At 32.5% G+C, this 19,753-nt stretch overlaps 1 protein-coding gene across 1 annotated transcript; it reads right to left on the reverse strand.

Moving 5' to 3' along the window:
- Nucleotides 1-6,718: 6,718 nt before the first annotated feature.
- On the reverse strand, nt 6,719-16,132 carry LOC127739433 (titin homolog). Its single transcript, XM_052251196.1, has 4 exons — nt 15,954-16,132; nt 10,298-14,613; nt 9,225-9,413; nt 6,719-8,166 (listed from the first exon to the last, which is right to left on the reverse strand). The coding sequence occupies exons 1-4, from the start codon at nt 16,004-16,006 to the stop codon at nt 7,697-7,699; spliced, it is 5,028 nt and encodes a 1,675-aa protein (XP_052107156.1). The 5' UTR covers nt 16,007-16,132; the 3' UTR covers nt 6,719-7,696.
- Nucleotides 16,133-19,753: the final 3,621 nt, after the last annotated feature.

Genomic DNA, 19,753 nt, shown 5'->3' on the forward strand with positions numbered 1-19,753 from the left:
TATCCCATGTTTAAAACATGTTATTGTTCCATGAATGTAATTGTGCATGCCTGTTACATGCATAATTCCCTTACACTTAGATTGATTTTATGATAATTTTAGAGTCCTTTGTTAAAACTAAAACACTTATAAGATGCAAAACATATCATAAGTTTAGAGCTATTTTCCTAATATTTGTAGCTTAAAGGTTTGGTTGGTTTGCTTGCTTTGTTTGTATAAATGTTTGCTCAAGCATTGTAATTAAGATTGACATCTGCAATCAATAGATAGGCGGGGCTCCAGCATGTGTACCTTAAACTCAACAATGAAAGTGAACAGGCCTGTTTTGTGTTGTGCTTATACCACTCACAGATTTAATAAATCAATATGGATTTCTGTCCTTAAGGAAGCCTAGTTTTTTTTAAAGAAAACACATGTTTGTATAAAAGTTTGTTTAATTATAAATAACATGTACATTTAGAACCATTTTATATTATATAATAAACTGCTAAATTTGATAAGTAAAATAATTGGCAGGTTTTATTGTAAACAGTAATTCGTTGACTGAAAAGCAGATAGTAAGAATGTATACATACATTCATAAGTATATACAGTTTTTATTTGTTACTTACATAAAACACACTAGTATAGATGAAATAACTAATGTGAAAAAAATTGCAGGATGCATTTAAACAGCTTGCTAGTAAAATTGAACAAGTGGAGATAGATGTTTCTTTGTGATTTCAAAAAATTATTTTGATAACATTTGATAATGAGCTGAAGCAAATAATTTTCAGAAATACTGGTGTGTTGTTCTCCATAAAACCTGTTCTTTAAATGAACAAAGTTTCATATTATTGCCAAATTGGTAAAGTTCCATGACAAAAAATGATTAAAAAATGGTATACTTAACTTTCCTACAAAAGAAAGAGATCAGCGTTAAGCAGATGAGTATTTTATGATCAAATCCAAAATAAACTTAAGAAATTACTAACACTCATGAACAAATTGCATTTAAAAAAAAATAAACATAATTTCTCTTTAAAGCCAGAAGGATTAGGCTCTGAGTTACAACTAGTTTGATTTAAGTACAGTACAATTAAACAAACACAGAAATAGACATAAGTTAGATATAATTATAGATACTGGTACTAGACTTTTTTCCTATATATTAATATAATCTAGAAAATAAAATATTTTCAATAATACAAGACCTACATAAATGGCTATATGACCAAAAACTATAATCTTAAAAACTAAAAAATATCGATAGAATTTAGCTACAAAACGCCAATTTTGGATCAATCTAAATAGGATTTATTGCCATTAAATGATGATTTATTTTTCAATTACATTCCATTTATTGCCTTTTATCTTAAAAACTATTATAGATAAGTAGAAACTGTAGACAGGAAAAATGATCAGCAATATAAGATCTACAAAAATGCTAGTATGATCAAAACCATAGGATGACACATTTATAACAGTTATTGTCCCTTTAATGATAATTTTTGACTAATTTCTTTAATTTTGTCTATTATCTTGAAAAAACAATAATAGTTAGGTAAGAAACTGTAAACAGTAAAAATGATCAACAAAACAAGATATATTTTAGATGGGTGAGCGATACAGAGTGTTAGGAGCCTCTTGTTTGTATTTTTTGTCAACATATGGCAGTTCTGCCAACTTTTAATAATGCAAATGCGTGAGATTTGGCCATGATCGTAAAGATCAAAGAGAAAAAACAATAGATCAAAGGAAAATGCCGCCAAATAAGCATGAAAATGCGTGAGTCTCATGCTAAATGCGTGAGACTTGGCAGCCCTGATATGGTCTAGTTTGGTTTTGGCGCAACAAACTAGTTTAACCCTGCCACATTCTGTATGTGCCTGTTCCAAGTCAGAAGCCTGTAATTCAGTGACTGTCGTTTGTTGCTGTATATATCATATTTGTTTTGTGTTCATTGTTTTGTGGATAAATCAAGCCGTTAGTTTTCTGGTTTGAATTGTTTTACATTTTTCATTCCAGGGCCTTTTATAGCTGACTATGCGGTATGTGTTTTGTTCATTGTTGAAGGCTGTACAGTGACCTATAGTTGTCATTTGATCTCTGGTGAGGAATTGTCTCATTGGCAATCATACCACATCTCCTTACTCTTATAGATAGGAAAAGGGTGAGGTTTGTGTGCATGTAAAACTGGTTTAACCCCACAACATTTTGTGTCTGAACCAAGTCTGGAGCACATGTTTTGTTTTTTTTTGGTCTTTGTATGTGTATTTTCGGAGGAGTCAATGTTAGGGCTTGTTGTGTTCTGTAGAACTGTCTCATATTTGAGATGATTCCTGTTATCCTGTTTATGTATAAGTAGCAGCTAACTTGTCTTTAAATGACAATTTCTATAAGGACAGGAAAAAAATAAGCAAGTTTAAAGATTTGTGCAACAATACTGATAAAGAAATAAGATTAAATAATTACGTATTGAAAGACAAATTTTTCAGCTTACAGTTATAGTTTTACTTATACTTCTTTAAGAAACAGATTGGAAAACAGTAAAAACATATAGAACAGCTAATAAAATATACTAGTATATCACACATTTTATTTCTACTGATTACTTCAAAATGTGAAATGACCAATATTACAGTACAACATATGTAAGAACAACCTACAAAATCATACAAAAAAGAAGAATTTCATAAATTGTATAAAGTAAAAACAATACCTTTTATCAATCGCTTTAAGTAACATTTGTACAGTAACTACAGTTACTGTATTAAAACACTGATCTAATTAAACAAAATGATTGCAATTAAAATTGGAATATATATTTTATTGAAATTTTGCCTCAAAAATCACATTAATGTTGGACAATTTTCTTGCAATTGGTCAACCCAATTTAATTTTAAGAAGAGCCTTTACAAAAAACATCAGATATTGAAAAAAATGTTCAGGTTGAACTTTGGTAAATATAGACTTAAAGTCTCATGAAGAAAATTGTTTCTATAGTACAATATTATTAAGAGTTGAAATAATATAGCATGCAAATCAAGAGTTTAAATGCCTTGCTTGCAAACTTTGTTTGATTGTTTGCTCAGACATTGTAATTAAGATTGACACCTAAATTCAATGGGTAGGCGGAGTAACAGTCTGTTTACTATATAAAAAGATTTGATTTGACAATGGATATCATATTGTTTCCAGTCAGGCACTTAAAAGGTATACAGAAAAAAGAATCATCTTTCTACCCATAAAAATGCTACTTGCCCCCACCCCCCAAAAAATATAAACTGCTAGCGCCAAATACTTTTCAAAGTTTTGACTGGTTTCTGATTTCTCGCTGATTTTTGGATCGTAATGACGAAATAATATAGTTTCATTTCTCGCTAAAATATTTACAGAATTAGATCGTCATAAAAATTGAAATGGGAATTGGGAACCATTAATTTTTCTAGATGGAAACTTGTATATCAAATAATTAATAATGTGGCAGGAATATGGTTACTTTTCTTGTTGCATTATTGTCAAATTTTAATGCACTAAGCAAATAAGAGAATGAGTTTTAAAAATTATGTTACTATTTTTATTTTAAATACAATTATTGTAATTGTCAAGAGTGCCTTTATAATATTAATGGTCAGATTCCCTTTATTACTACTACTGCATTGACCCTTAGAGCATTGCGAGCCACTGATTTCTCAAACAGTTTTCAACAAAGTGATCTGAAGTTATTTTTTTCTTGTAGAATATATACAGTAGTTTAAAGTGCAAAATTTCATGTAATTAGCAGAGACATTTGTATTATATGTTTTTATACGACCGCAAAAATTAAAAATTTTTTGGTCGTATATTGGTATGACGTTGGCATCGTCGTCGTCCGGCGTCGTCGTCGTCGTCGTCGTCTGGCGTCGTCCGGCGTCGTCCGAAGACACATTGGTTTTCGCACTCTAACTTTAGTTTAAGTGAATGGATCTCCATGAAATTTTACCATAAGGTTCAATACCACGAAAGGAAGGTTGGGATTGATTTTGGGGGTTATGGTACCAACAGTTAAGGAATTAGGGGCCAAAAAGGGGCCAAAAATAAGCATTTTTGTAACTTCCAGACAATAACTTGTGTGTAAGTGTATGGATCTCTCTGACATTGTACCACAAGGTTCCATATCACAAAGGAAAGGCTGTAATTGATTTTGGGGGTAATTGCCTCAAAATTTTAGGAATTAGGGGCCAAAAAAGGGGCAAAAAACAAGCATTTTTCTAGTTTCATGACAATTACTTGTGTGTAAGTGTTTGGATATTTCTGAAATTGTACTACAAGGTTCCATATCACAAAGGGAAAGCTGGAATTGAGTTTGGGGGTAATTGCCCTAAACGTTTAGGAATTGGGGGCCAAAAAGGGGCCAAAAATAAGCATTTTTTCTAGTTTCCAGACAATAACTTGTGTTCAAGTGTATGGATCTCTCTGAAATTGTACTGCAAGGTACCATACCACAAAGGGAAGGCTGGGATTGAGTTTGGGGGTGATGAATCATAAGGGGGTTCAAAAAATTTGGGGGGGGATTTTTTTTTTTCTTTTTTTTTCTTTTTTTCCTTTTTTTTTTTCTTTTAAAATTTTCCATTTTAAGTTGGTTATTTCTGATTAATATTTAAAAGCAAATAATAATGATATGGTAGGAGATACACACCAAACAGGATGTGTAAATTATTATCTAATAAGTATTGTGCAATAGCAAGAAATTTTCAATTGCACAGTATTGCACAATAGCAAGAAATCTTCAATTGCACAGTATTGCGCAATAGCAAGAAATCTTCAATTGCACAGTATTGCGCAATAGCAAGAAATATCCAATAGCACAATATTGCGCAATAGCAAGAAATTGTCAATTGTACAGTATTGCGCAATAGCAAGATATATTCAATTGCACAGTATTGTGCAAAAGAAGATACTTCGTATAAATTGCTTATTTCTTGATCAATTTCAATGGGGTTTTATTCTTGAATTCTTGGGGTTCTTTAATATGCTGAATCTAACCGTGTATTAAGTTTTTGGATTTTGGGCCCCGTTTTTAAATTGGTCCACATTGAGGTCCAAAGGGTCCAAAATTTAACTTTGTTTGATTTCATCAAAAATTGAATTATTGGGGTTCTTTGATATGCTGAATCTAACCGTGTATTTAGATTCTTAATTTTTGGTTCCGTTTTCAAATTGGTCTACATTAAGGCCAAAGGGTCCAAAATTAAACTTAGTTTGATTTTAACAAAAATTGAATTTTTAGGGTTCTTTGATATGCTGAATCTAAACATGTATTTAGATTTTTGATTATGGGCCCAGTTTTCAAGTTGGTCCAAATCGGGGTCCAAAATTAAACTTTGTTTGATTTCAACAAAAATTGAATATATGGGGTTCTTTGATATGCTGAATCTAACCATGTATTTAGATTTTTGATTTTTGGGCCCCGTTATGAACTTCGCCACATTGAGGTCAAAAGGGTCCAAAATTAAACTTTGTTTGATTTCATCAAAAATTGAATTATTGGGGTTCTTTGATATGCCGAATCTAACCATGTATTTAGATTCTTAATTTTTGGTTCCGTTTTCAAATTGGTCTACATTGAGGTCCAAAGGGTCCAAAATTAAACTTAGTTTGATTTTAACAAAAATTGAATTTTTAGGGTTCTTTGATATGCTGAATCTAAACATGTATTTAGATTTTTGATTATGGGCCCAGTTTTCAAGTTGGTCCAAATCGGGGTCCAAAATTAAACTTTGTTTGATTTCATCAAAAATTGAATTCTTGGGGTTCTTTGATATGCTTAATCTAACCATGTATTTAGATTTTGGATATTGGACCATAATAGGTGAATGTCCAATTTAAAATTTTTAAGTTCTTAGACCACATTCATTCTGTGTCAGAAACCTATGCTGTGTCAAATATTTAATCACAATCCAAATTCAGAGCTGTATCAAGCTTGAATGTTGTGTCCATACTTGCCCCAACTGTTCAGGGTTCGACCTCTGCGGTCGTATCAAGCTGCGCCCTGCGGAGCATTTTATTGGAATTAGTAACGAGAAATAATATTTCATGTCAACATTATAGTTTGAATTAAAATATGACATTAAAACTGCTCATGCTTTACATTTTTAATCCATTTCAAAATTGGTTAACTTTACCTTTCCTGTACCCCCTTTAGCCCATGCTCCTTTTTATCGTTCAAGTGCCTAACTGGAAAAACCTTTGTATATAGTAAACAGACTGTTACTCCACCTACTCATTGAATTTAGGTGTCAATCTTAATTACATAGTCTGAGCAAACAACCAAACAAAGTTTGCAAGCAAGGCATTTAAACTCTTGATTTGCATGCTATATTATTTCAACTCTAATTTAAATACCCAGGTAAATTTAGATTAACATGACCTGTCTCAAGAAAATTTGCACTTTAATGAATTCGGATGTAGCATTAAGAATAAACCCTCACATCATAACAAAATTTGTTAAAATATTTTGTTATATATGTATAGATTGACATGATTCATTTTACATCATAATCATACTGATGAAGGATATCTGTTATCTGAAATATTTATAAATACTTACATTTATTGTTTCCTTTTTTTAATATTGGTGTTGTTTTGTACACTTTTAAGGCGTTTATAGAATTTATTAATTGTGTACATGTATCGTTACTCGTATCGATCCAGCGCCGTCGTAAGAAAGATCATTGACTTATATCTAGATGTTTTATATATATATATATATTAACAAGTCTAAATGGATATATATTGTCTGGAAATTTTTCCTATTTTTTTTTAAATTTTCATTTGAGTGAACGTGTTTGTGACAGTGAATATTTAAAATGATTGAAATCACCAGCGGACTGGTAAAAAAAATAATCTGGCTATATGAAATAAACAAAAATGTGAATGATTATGTGAAAAATAAATTTCTAACATTGCACCATCGCCATCAATATGCTTGATATGAAAGACATTTAATTTATATTAAGTACATTATAAATAAGACCTTAAAAAAATTGGAAATACATGGCACCAAATTACTACTTTTACTAATAAACTCCATGTGTTTGTGATGAAGTGAATGACTTTCTTGTCCTATTTTAAAATATGTAAACATTTTAAATAATGTGACGAAAGTTTATGTGGAAATTATTTTTTGGCGAGATTTAAATTTGCTTTATTTATGAGCCTATCCTATATAATAAGATTAAGAACATACGTAAATCTATGATAATATTAAAAAATTTACGCTAAAGATAATTCAAACATTTTTATGGATTTATACATGATGTGATGTATTGTTGGATCCAAAATAAAAGGGTATGGGGTTGTTCTGATGGCAAGAGCCCACATACTTTTCATGGGATTTTTTTAAATCACATGATACAAGTTGAAGAAAATTAGGTTGGAGCCAGCCCTTTTCCAGATGTACCCTAAATCTGGAACATATCATTTGTTAGTAACCCATTTTTCATTGAATATTTTTAATCCTAGAAATTGTCTATAATTTAAGCATTATTAACAGTAGCTATTGCTTTTCTTTTCAGTTTTATTTTTGTTTGGCGGGAAGAGGAAAAGGGTATTGGAAAAGCCCTATAACTTTCTTGTGATGAATGCCATTGCAAAACGTGTGCCTTTTTGATTTTAGCCCTTGGGAAGCTTGCTTTTAATGCATTTTTAGATTATTTGATAAGATGCACTTCATTTATTTATCTTTTGCCAAATATGGTCTAATTTTCATTTCCACTGAACGTAATGAATAATTGGATCCTGTCCACGGCTTCCATGTTATACCATCAAACATTTTTGGTGGGATTTGTCCATTTCTATAATAGAGACCATTCAAATTTGACATATAACATTTGTAATACCACCATGCTCCACTAAATCGGTTGGCACAACTACCCCCAAATTCTTTCACTACTTTGTCATTGTCCACATCCTTGGTAGAGAATTTATGACCATTATGTTTGGCCATTCCATCCCCAGCATCTCCAGTATACCCACTTATTGTCAGTTTATATCCTTCTTGTTCGTCATCAACCCTGAATACATCATACTCAGCAAACTTTTTTGTTTTCTCCCAATTTGTTAGTTCTATCCTTAGTTTGTAATTGTCCTGGTTTGTGAGGTAGTGAATATAGTCATTGCCTAACCAGTGCTCTCCATACAATCCTTAAAAATTTCAAACTATATTAAAATACAATCCTATGAAATTACTATACTCTGCAGTAATTAAAGATACAAGTACTTGAATAGCCCATATTTTAAAGAACAAGAAGGTGATTTTCTTAGGGGATAATTTCTTATTCATTTCATAAAAAGGTGTGTATGTAATCTTTATTGTTATGTTCCTTTTTGAAAGGACACATATTTTTATTTATTTTGTGTTCGAATATACAAGTTATTCTTAAAAAAATGTACCTGCTTTCCATCACTTATCAAAACCTGATTGTATATGTATGTCAATTTTTTTCAAAAAATAATAGACTTAGTAGAATATCTGAACAATGTCAATTGTAAAAGTCTCCCCTTTAAACAATTTATCATATTTATATAATGTATCCCATAGAACAAAACAATGTATATAAGACATAACACTGTAGCACCAACAGTTTGTATTCTGTGACATATATATATTAGGAAACATTTTTTTTATTAATTTATTTTGAACGCCACCCTAGTTTCTGTAGATACCATGTGATACACAAAGTCTAGCAGAGACAATTTGTGTGACACAAAAGATCTGTATAATTTTATATTTAGTTAAGAGTTTGTAATGTACATGCTATTCATTTGACTTATAAAAATAAAAGAAAGTAAATGAATGCTTATTTATATAAGAAGAATAAGCTGGGTAAGGGCGTATTTAGAAAAATTATTGTTTGACTTAATTAATGATTATCTCTCTGTTGGGCCTAACCAATAAAGGGCTTTACCAAACTAACTCTTACCCTTAACCTAACCATATATCTAACTAGTAAACCTAACATTAACCTTAAACAAACCCTAACCTAACAATAACCATAAATGAACCCTATCCCTAACGTACTGGGACCAGTAAAGTAAAAGAAGGTTCATAATAGAATGATTATTAAGAATATTTATTTTTCCAATCAAGGACCATTGATGAGCAACTTGACTGATATAACAGACGAGTATGATTAAATAACACTTTAAACACAATGCAACTATTAACACTTCATTAATGACATAGTTTGGAATAATCCTACCTCCAAAACCATTTTTGTATTCTGCCCACTCCCTGAAGAATTTAGTAGTACCATCAGATCGTTTCTGTATCAATGTCCAGCCTCCGTCTTTCATGTCACAATATACCTGCATTTGTTTACCAAGACCATAGGGTTTTATTTTGTAAATTGAATTTCGTTTGTATCCTTGCACATAATAGTCATAACAATCTGTAATAAAAATAATTACAAGAATCAGCAACCTTTATACGTTTGATAGAGGAGAAAGTACATTCATGGTCTCGTCCTCGTCCTAGTCATATGAACAACATGTTTACAGTGACAGGATAGGGTTTTATAAATCTGGACCTAATGCCTACTTTTGTTTCTAGCTCAAACCTACAAAAAAAATTAATTTGAAAGTTATGCAATACTTTTAAGTTGACCTGTGACTATTATCTAGTATACCAGAGTTGACTGAAGATTTTAGCAAAGGGATAGATTGCACGGTTTGATAAATCGATCTTTCATCTTCTAAATAAGTTATTTATATGTTTATATAAGTATAGGTATTCCTATCAGAATTACCCCGAGTAAAATAACATTGACGGTACAAATTTTACTGCACCAGACTGGGGTATGATAATGAATTATATAGAATTGTGGTCACTTGGACTTCCATGCTTGTAGAGGGCGACCTTTTGGCTATGCAATATGTGTAAGGGACGACAAATCCAATGCGAATGCCACGTTTCCTGCTCGTAAAAGAACCACTACAACTCTTTGTGTGTCCCTTGGTGGCCTGTTACAAGGCAATATTCATGTACCTTTTCAAAACACCCTCATTTTACAGTGGCAGTTCAGATTTCCCACGCTTAATCCCAGACCACACACTTTGCAGAACAGATGTATTTGATTTATTGTAAAGTAGTTCTTGTTTTGAATATGCAGGACATGTTTGTTTGGTATTAGATATTAAGCAAACAATAATCCGTCAATCCTTTACTCGATCTTCATCTAACTTGGTAGATGTAGAATGTGTAATTATCTACTTCTTCTTTTCAGCGTCATGTTAAAAAGCAGAAATTAAAAAAAGCATTTACTAACAAACATACCTTTAGGTTCTGTTTGACCATTTTTCAGGTATCGTAGTTTAATTTCTTTCAAGGTATCTTCTTTATGATTCTTGTGTTGCTTTGTTGTCTCTTTCACTTCTTTCTTCTGTTGTTTTGATGCATCTAGAACTTTATCATCATGTTTCTTCTCTTGATTCGTAATTTTTGAGTCACTTGTAGAGGATAATTTTTGTGACTTTATGTTGTCATCTTTTTTGTGTTTGGTACTTTGTTGCTTGTCGGATGATTTTTTTTTAAGAGGTACATTTGACTTAGAAGTTTTAACTGTTGGTTTATCTTCTACTACTTCCTTCTGTGTCGTTTTGTTATCTGGTATTTTATCTTGCTTTAGTACAACGTTTTCTTGTTGCGATGATTTCACTGGTTTTTCATTTGGTATTGGTTCTTTGAAAGCCTCTTTCTTGCTTTTCTGTTCTGAAGACTCTTTGTTGTGTCCTGTAGTTGTTTGTACTTTTATTGATTTGGAATTGTTTCCCTTCTGATCATTTGGAGGTAATCCTTCTGAAGTACTAGCCTTTTGATTTTTACTATCCTGCGGTTGGTTAACGGTAAGGGTATCTTTCGGTACAGATTTTTTAACTTTATTATCTTCGTTTGTAGTAGATTTACTATTTGTCAGTAAAGATTCTTGTGCTTGGCCGATATCTGGCTTTAAAGTATTTTCATGAGGATTTGTATCTGTTTGCATATTAGGATCCCTGACTTCTGAGTTTTTGTCCCCTATGCTGCTGTCTTGTGGCTTAGGAGAATTTATACTGTCCGATTGAACACCCTGTTGTGATGTTTTGATTTCTGTTGATTCTCCATTGCCTATTTGGGTTTTTGTATCTGTAGTTTTGATTTTCGTAGATTCGTCTGCAGTTGGTTTGAGGGGTTTTGTTTCTACGTTTTCTTCAATAGCTTTTTTATCCACGTCAGATGTCTGAGGTTTGTTGTCAGTACTTTGTTTAGAGATCTCTACTATTTTGTTTTCGCTTCCTTGTACAAAGGCATGTGACTTAGTGTCGTCATTTTTTATGTTCTTATCTGCCTTTTCCACGTTTCTATCTTTTGGGTCTTCGGCTGAAGGATTTGCTTTTACTTTATTGAATATCTGTTCCTTCAATTCCTCCAGGTCTTGTTTTACTGTTTTTCTTCTGTCATATCCATACTCCATTTGTGGTCTTGTTGTATCTTTCGTTTGCCTTTCCTCGCACACAGACCAGTACAGTGGAACAAATGGTACACAAGTTGAAAGTCTAATTGATTTGTATATACAGACCATTCGGTGTTTTCCACACCAATTATATGTAATGTCGGCCAGCTTTTTGGTTTTATTTATGTAGTCTTTCAGTTTTTCGTCTGCCTCGTCTTCATTGCCAAACTTTCCTGTTTCCTGTGTATTGATGTTGCTCTTTCTATCGTCTGTCATATCTATCTTTTTGTCTGATACAATTGCATCAATTTTTTCTAACAACTTATTTGACACCTCCGAAAAATGATTGTTTTCTTTTTTATCAGATAATTTTGACATTGCCAGTTTCTCCTTCAGACTTTGTGCCTCTATCCTATGTTGCATATTTTGATCGGATAACTCTTGTACTCGCGACATTATTTGGGTCATCAGTGACGTCTGATTCATGACCATCTGGAACAGCATCCGGTTCTGATCTTCCAAATAATCGTATCTCGTTTTCATGTGTTGAATTGCTTTTGACTGATTCTTGAGTAATTCTGCCAGTTGTGTTATTTTGCTTTGTTGCTGTGTTATTATTTCATAACTTTTCGATGTCTGGTCTGCTATTTCTTTTGCTTTAGAATCGTTTTTTGGCACGTGATCCAACTGTAGATATTTTTGCTTCTGTCTATTCATTTTTTCATTTTCTATTTTCAAATCATAATGGCTGTTGTTAAGTCTTAGCAATTCATTCTCTAGTTTTAGTATGCTATTTTCTAACCGAGTTATAGATGTGGAATGGTTTTGCTTATCTAATTTTTCCATCAATAGTTGGTTTTGAAGTTTTATTACTAGGATTTCTAAATTTTGGATCTGAGAGGAATATTCAAGTGTTTTAGTTTTAAAAAATTCTTTCATATGTTCAAAGTTTGCGTCTTGCATGTTATTTACTATTTCTTCTTTTGAATGTTCTTTGTCATTGGTATGGCCGTCAGGCTCGACACTTATCTGCTGTAGATTATTATCTGAAACAGGTTCGTTTTCCCTGTTCACGATATATTTTTCGTCATTTGTATTTTCGTTGCTGGGAACCAGATGTGATGGTATAATATCTTTCTTTATAGAATATGTGTGCTTTTTTGACATGCGTAAATGTGTATCAGGAGTCCTGATATTTTCACTTTGTTTCTTATTGTCATTTTGTGAATTAACAGTGTCTATTTTGTCATGAGTGTTGTCGTTCTGGCCAAGCTCCTTATTAGGTGCTGATGATTCGTGTTTTGAAACATCCTTATCGCTAAATTCGTCAGGCATGTCAGTATTAACATTTGAGGCACGGTCTGAGTTCTTGTAATCAGATACAAAGCCATGACAATCCCTACATTTTTCAGTTGTACTTTCATTATTTGTATGGATTGACGGCAAATATCGCGAAAGAAATATATCAGTGACGCTTGATGTGTCTGTGTTACATACTCCAAAGTTTTGTAGATTTTTTTCTTTTTCTGCATCGGAGTAATCAGATTCTGAAACAAAGTCATTAACGTTTTGAAGGTGTTCTGTGTTCGCTACATTATCTGTTGGCTTGATTTTGTTTGTTTCAGATGATGCGTCATTGTGTTGTTCAGTAGTTATTGTTTGATCAAAATCTGCAGTGTTCATCATTTTATCGGTTTCTTTTTCCATGTGTTTTTCAGTTCCTTTTGCTATTTCATGCATTTCTGTTTGCAAATGCTCAGCAGTTTGGACTGTTTTATCAGCTTGCATCTCTTGATGTTTTTCTTTTTCCTGTGTTAAATCACTAAACTCTGCTTTATCCTGTAAAGCATGTGTTTGACTATCTCCATTTTCACCGTTTTGTTGCGTTTTGATGGACATAGTTTGCTCAATATTTAAGATACCTGTTTTTGCTGCATTATCTTTTTCGCTTGCATCTTCTGCTTGAAAAAGATCGGCAATAATTGAGTCAATATAATCAGATTGAAATTCGTTTTGTTCCATTGCCTGTGGTCGTGCTCCGTTCTGTTCCGTTGTTTGAGATTCGTCGTTTCTTTCCGTTGTCTGGGTTTTGCTGTTTTGCTCCATCATTTGTGGTTGATCTTCACTCTGTCCTGTTGTCTTTTTTTGTGTTACGTTTTGGCCCGTTGTCTGTGTTTGACCCTCGTTTTGTTCTGTTATATGTTGTTGTTTTTCTCCTTGTTCTGTTATCTGTTGTTGTTCTTCTCCATGTTTTGTTATCTGTTGTTCTCTCCGTTGTTCTGTTGTCTGTTTTTGATCTTCGCTTTGGTTTGTAGTCTGTTCTTCGATTTGTTCTGTTGTCTGTTGATTTTCTACGCTATGTTTTGTTGTCCGTTGTTCTTCTTCGTTATGTTCGCTTTGTTCTGTTGTCTTTTGTTGTTCTTCATTTTGTTCTTTCTGTGTGTTTGCCCCGTTTTGCTCTGATGTCTGTGGTTGTTCTTTATTTTGTCCCATTCTCTGTTGTTGTTCTTCGTTATGTTCTGTTGTCTGTAACTGTGCTCTGTTATATTCTGCAGCCCGATTTTCTTCGTTTTGTTTTGTTGTCTTTGGTTGGTCACTGTTTTGTTCATTTTCTTCTATTTCTTGAAATTGTTCTCCGTTGTGTTCCGTTGTCACTTCCTGTTTTACGTTTTGTTCTTTTGATTGTTCCACATTACTCATTTCTTCGGCATTTTTCGAATCTCTATCTTCGCTCACATTGTTTGTTTCACCATGGGAATTTGACTGGAGATGGGAACTATGTGTGACTTCATCTGGTAAACTATTTGTTTCATCCATTTCTTGATTTTCCTCGGCATTGTTGTGTTCTATTGGGTCAGTTTCATCATGCTCTATATCTTCCTCAAGAATGTCGGTTTCATCTATTTCCATTTCGTTTACTGCTTCACCATTATCACCTTCGTTTCCTTTTGACTTTTTTTTCAAAATATCTTCAAACTGTTCCAATAAGGTACAGTCTATTTGTCTTTTAGTCGGATCATTTCTACTTTTTAATAATATATCTTCAATTTTGTACTGCACTGATTCTTGAGACCCAGATAATGGTCCGTCAAACAGTCCTTCTGCTGCAGATTTTAAATACCACTGGCGAGCATCACATAATGCAATGTCCAAATCACCTCTGAAAATAAAGAAGTATTTTATCAGCTTGAAATAGGTTCTTTAACGAAAGCATACATGAAAAGGGAACGAGTACTGGTGCAGTTTGAAAAGGGGTAAGCCCTATTCCATGTTCACATATTTTTAAATAACCTTTAAAAACTTTAATGTATATGTTAGTTATGAAAGGATAGCCAGCCAACAGTAAAGGGTGTGAACTGAAAACACAAACATTTGGACACTGCAAAAGATTTACAGTGGTAGTATTAGTCTAAGGAGACATAACGTCTATAACACAAGATCCCGTACATTGTCGTAACCACAGTCCCGTCCTCTTTTCCTCGAATATGACCTACCAAACTAGAATTATCTCCGGATTTGTACTAAATAAGCAACACGACGAGTGCCACAAATGAAATAGGATCTGCTTACCCTTCCGGAGTACACGAGACCACTACGGTTTTTGGTGGGGTTCATGCTGCCAGTCAGTCTTTAGTGTTCTATGTTGTGTTTTGTATAATGTTGTTTGTCTTTTGGTCGTTTTTTTGCCATGGCGCTGTCAGTTTGTTTTCGACTTATGAGTTTGAATGTCCCTTTGGTATCTTTTGCCTCTCTTTTGAGCTTTATGTATTTTATCATCTGTAGTTCCAATATTTATTCTTCGGTGTTTTTATCAGAGGCGGACACCACCCCACCCTTTAATGGAGCTACATATATGGTTAATGCATATATTTTTTAAAAGTCCCACTCTTAACGTTGTCTTGTCGATAGCCCTTTCAAACATACTCGTGTACCTGTACAATGCCAGTCATTTCTTATTTAAATGGTTAAGTATTCCTTTATTATATATTATAATTAACAGCGAAAAAATACAATTATTTTTTTTTATAAATGCACTTGAATCCACGTTTATTACAACGCTCTAAACGGAACAAAAACACCTTGAATAATCAAATATGTCAATACCAGTAAAAAAATTTAAGTAAATCTGCTTTATTGTATCTTCGTTTGGAAGGTAAGAGCGAATATTTCACCCTCCAAAAGGATAATTTGGAACTATCGCACACACAATTCTTTTCAATCCAACAGACAGTGTCGGAAGTCGTGAAAGATTGACGTATTTTAACATGAGTATCAAATGCAATTTTAAAAGATTATCATGGTGTGGTATGTGTCCGTCCGATATTGTGATAAAGACAAAGTTTTCAAGTCAATACTTTTATCACCTAAAAGCGAGTTAAAGACAAATATAAACATATATGTTTATATTTGAAGAATTGAATATATTTGACAAAAAGAACGATATGGGTCAATGATAATGAGATAACAATAAAACGTAAACAATAAACGCAGGCTACTTACCCCTGAACAAGACTGTAAAGTGTGAATACAAGAAAAACCAAATTCGTATCCATATTGCTTCTATCTTATGCGATGAAATAAAAGTAACTTGGACAAGAAAAAGAAATTTGATTGCAACGTGGCTTCCGCGTTTTGTATACGTTTAAATTGTCATATCATTTGTTTACTCGTGTTGTAAGTAAATGGTGTTTGTTAAATTCCGATCAATCAATAGAGTTGAATGCAACAGCTGGCGAAATATCTTTGATTATTTGTATGAATCGTAGGTGCGCAGTTAATCAATATGAAACGTACGTATCTGATTAAATTTGGTTGGTGTCTTAATTGAAATATATATACCAGAAAAAAATGATATAATTATGTAGACTTTTGAATATATGACAATTTTCCAGTTTCTCTTCAAAATTTTTACAGATGCCATCCACCCATGCTTGGCCGTTACGGAATATCTGTGTTCCTAATGTCATAGCCACAGTGTCTAATTCCTTTACTCGTTTATAACTTCTAACAAAATGCAACTTAAGGGGATGCCTATTTGATATTCTTGGTGAAAAAAGGGGGGTTATTGGAATAGAAATAAATATGGCCGGGTAATAACTGAAAATGAATAACTTTGCCCCAGACAGTACAATAATCTGTCCAACAAAATGCAGTACAATACAGAGAATAATTATCTGCATACACCGTACTAGCAATAAGTGAAAAATCCGCAAATGGTCAGTGACTCTTTATTGGAGTTATCGGCTTTCAGTGTCGATTTCCACATATGTATGCGGGATTTTTTCCCGAAAAGCATAACTGTTAATAGTAAGAAATCATTTACAGCAAACATTATCCTACAAATAAGTTAACATGACCGAAATCGTAAGTTGTTACGTTATAATCATCTTCGCTAACCAAGAGTTGCGATCTGAAGAGGAGGGGACTTGATCGAAACCATTGGCTAGCAAAGATGCGTTATAATAGATGTTGCCCTGAAAGGAGGAGTATGACAAATTTCAGTGCTAACATAACATCTTGAAATCTATAATAGATCGACTGAACCTTTGAACGACAAAAATGATCAGCAACACAAGATCTACAAATAAGTCAACATGTTTGACTCGTTACATGAGCTGATGCCCCTAAATCACAACTTTAACCAATTTTTTTAAAATCCTCCACTATTATGGATAGACAGAAATTCTGTTCAGCGAAATGAATACGTATAAGACCCGATTTTGACCCGAATAGTTTCAATTCAGCACAAATGTTCTTGTTGAATTATACCATTATTATACAAAGCTGCCAGGTGAGCAACATAGGATCTATTTTTTTCAGTATGAATAATTCAATCTTCTGCAAAGCGTCCACAAAGCACCGAAAAGAAAAAAATAAGCGCGAAGTCGTGGCTGCAATGTGCATCGAAATCTTGTTTCGACGTTTTTAGATATTACACATACACATTAATTATTTATACAGCAAATTAAAAAGAATTCGGTGACCCACTGAATTTTATATCAATAAAACGGAAATACATATCCTTTTTTAAACAAAATTCGTAGGACAGTATTTTGAGAAAAGACCAATTAATGTCCACTATTCAATATTTTTAGTGATATTTATACTATACATTTGTTCTTCTATTTGCTTGCAGGATTTAATTTGATATATCTTTTTACTTATACTAAGTTTTTTCTCGATATTCATATGAGTTTCCATATTCTCTTATTGCTGCCAAAACTCATAAAAATCCATGAGATCGATTTTGTACGTACCTAAATCCCAAACGTCAAGGAAGGCACAGACACGCCAAAATAGTTTAAAGATTACAAACCATAAAATGGCAGGGACCTAAGGAATATTACTGTTAAAAAAAAGACAAAATAGCGATCGGTAACGATAAAACATTGATGAACTTTTCAGCATACTGGTTTCCCTTAGATATAGAAATGTGCCAATCCTAAAAATTATACTTTTCCTTCGTTGATGGTGTTGGTGGCCTGGTTAACAAAATATGTAAAGATTTTAAGTCCATGCACACGTTTTTTCTAAATAAATATACCTATTATACACCAGAGACATATATACATATATGTGTATATATGTCTCTGTATACACTTCACAGTTGAATATCATGCAGTACAAAAGTCCTCACCCAAAAATGATATGCCAATGACTGTTTTTTTTGTTTTTTTTTATTTATTTCAAACTAGATGGTGTTTATGAAGAGGTATTACAACATCCACACGTTTCAGGTTCTATCGAAATGAGTCTCCATGTGCCATTTCAATTCTTTATCAATGACTTGATTTTCTTGCAATCAAAACTAAAGATTTGCTGATGAAAAAGCTCTTGACTATTGATATTAAGTATGTTTTTATAATATCATTCATGTTTCTTATTTATAAGCAATATATTAGGCCACGTAACTCTGTCACGCTTAAAAGACTGAGATTCTTTAGATGCATTATGTAATGTGTGAGATTCTTTAGATGCATTATGTAATGTGTGCTAATGAAGAAGTCTCATATCCTGTTGTATTATTATCTCAATATTTAAACCAAATGATGACTGAGGTATAGAATGATGGTCACTTGACTTCTCCCATGCAACAGTAAGACCAATGCTAAAGAACCATTTGTTCGATTGGCTATGCGAGGTGTATAAATACGCACTACGTCCAGCCAAATTGGTGACGTTAAATCCGAAAATCAATCCCCACCTTCCTTTTGTGGTATTGAACCTTATGGTAAAATTTCATAGAGATCCATTCACTTAAGGTAGATCATAAGTATATACTTTTTGAGATAGAATTTTCTTATACTTTGTCAAAAAGAAGATTTTACTATGCTTTTTTCAAAAATATAATAAAAAGTATGGGTCACCGTGCTATTTTCCAAGCTATGAGTCGTTGAAAATTGCCTAAATTTGGTTAGATTGTTCATGAAAAAACACATTTGTGTGCATAAAAAAAATTCTATGAGATAGAATTTTGAAATAAATTGTAAGAAGATAGGTTTTATAATATGTTTTAAAAAAATTAAAAGAAAAATGGTGTCACCGAAATTGTTTTCTTGCTACAAGTAAAAATAAAAAAATTCCCTATCAGTCCAGTATATATTTTTTACTCAAAGAGTTATCTCCCCTTAAATGGCTTATTTGAAAAAAAATGATTCTAAAAACACAAAATTTGATATTTGTTTAAATATTTTGAATAATACAATAAATCACCAAGTTTTCTTTATATAAATAAACAATCTAACCATTAAATTGCAAATCTGTATCCAAATTTGCAGATTTGGGCAAATAACTAGACCAATTTTGTACTGAGATTGTACAATCCAAGATGGCGGTATACCATGAATCTACCGGCTTACAGTTTACAGTTTAGTGTTTAAATGAATGAATCTAAAATAATGTAATAAAATAATTTTTACAAAAATTACAAGACTACTTACTGTATGTAGTGCTACTAAATATAACAAAATTTGAAACTTAATAAAACAGCAAATAATTAATCAACTGTAATTAATTGACTTTTCTATAAATTTATTGTTTTAAAAGTATATAGGTCTCGGGTGAAGAGTTATCTCATTTGGGAATCTTACCACATCTTCTTTTTTATATTACATGATATGTGTCGTTTTCTGAGTGAATTAGAAGACGATAAAATCGTCTCATAAATTTTTTCCTAGTTGTCGCTCCTTGACGCTCCTTGTCGCTTCTTGTCGCTAAAGTTCTTCTTGTCGCTAATTAGTGAGACCGTGTATTGTTAAAATAAAGAACATCCGAACGTAGGTATTTTCCGAAACGCATGC

Source organism: Mytilus californianus, unplaced genomic scaffold (assembly GCF_021869535.1).
Source record: "Mytilus californianus isolate M0D057914Y unplaced genomic scaffold, xbMytCali1.0.p SCAF_4, whole genome shotgun sequence".
NCBI lineage: Eukaryota > Metazoa > Mollusca > Bivalvia > Mytilida > Mytilidae > Mytilus > Mytilus californianus.

Bases quoted from the DNA above. Each gene is read 5' to 3' on its own strand.
- LOC127739433 (XM_052251196.1), bottom strand. From the start codon at position 16,006: ATGGATACGAATTTGGTTTTTCTTGTATTCACACTTTACAGTCTTGTT. The intron at 14,614-15,953 runs GTAAGTAGCCTG...CTTTATTTTCAG, and splicing joins CTTTACAGTCTTGTTCAGGG to AGGTGATTTGGACATTGCAT. The intron at 8,167-9,224 runs GTAGGATTATTC...GAAATTTTTAAG, and splicing joins ATACAAAAATGGTTTTGGAG to GATTGTATGGAGAGCACTGG.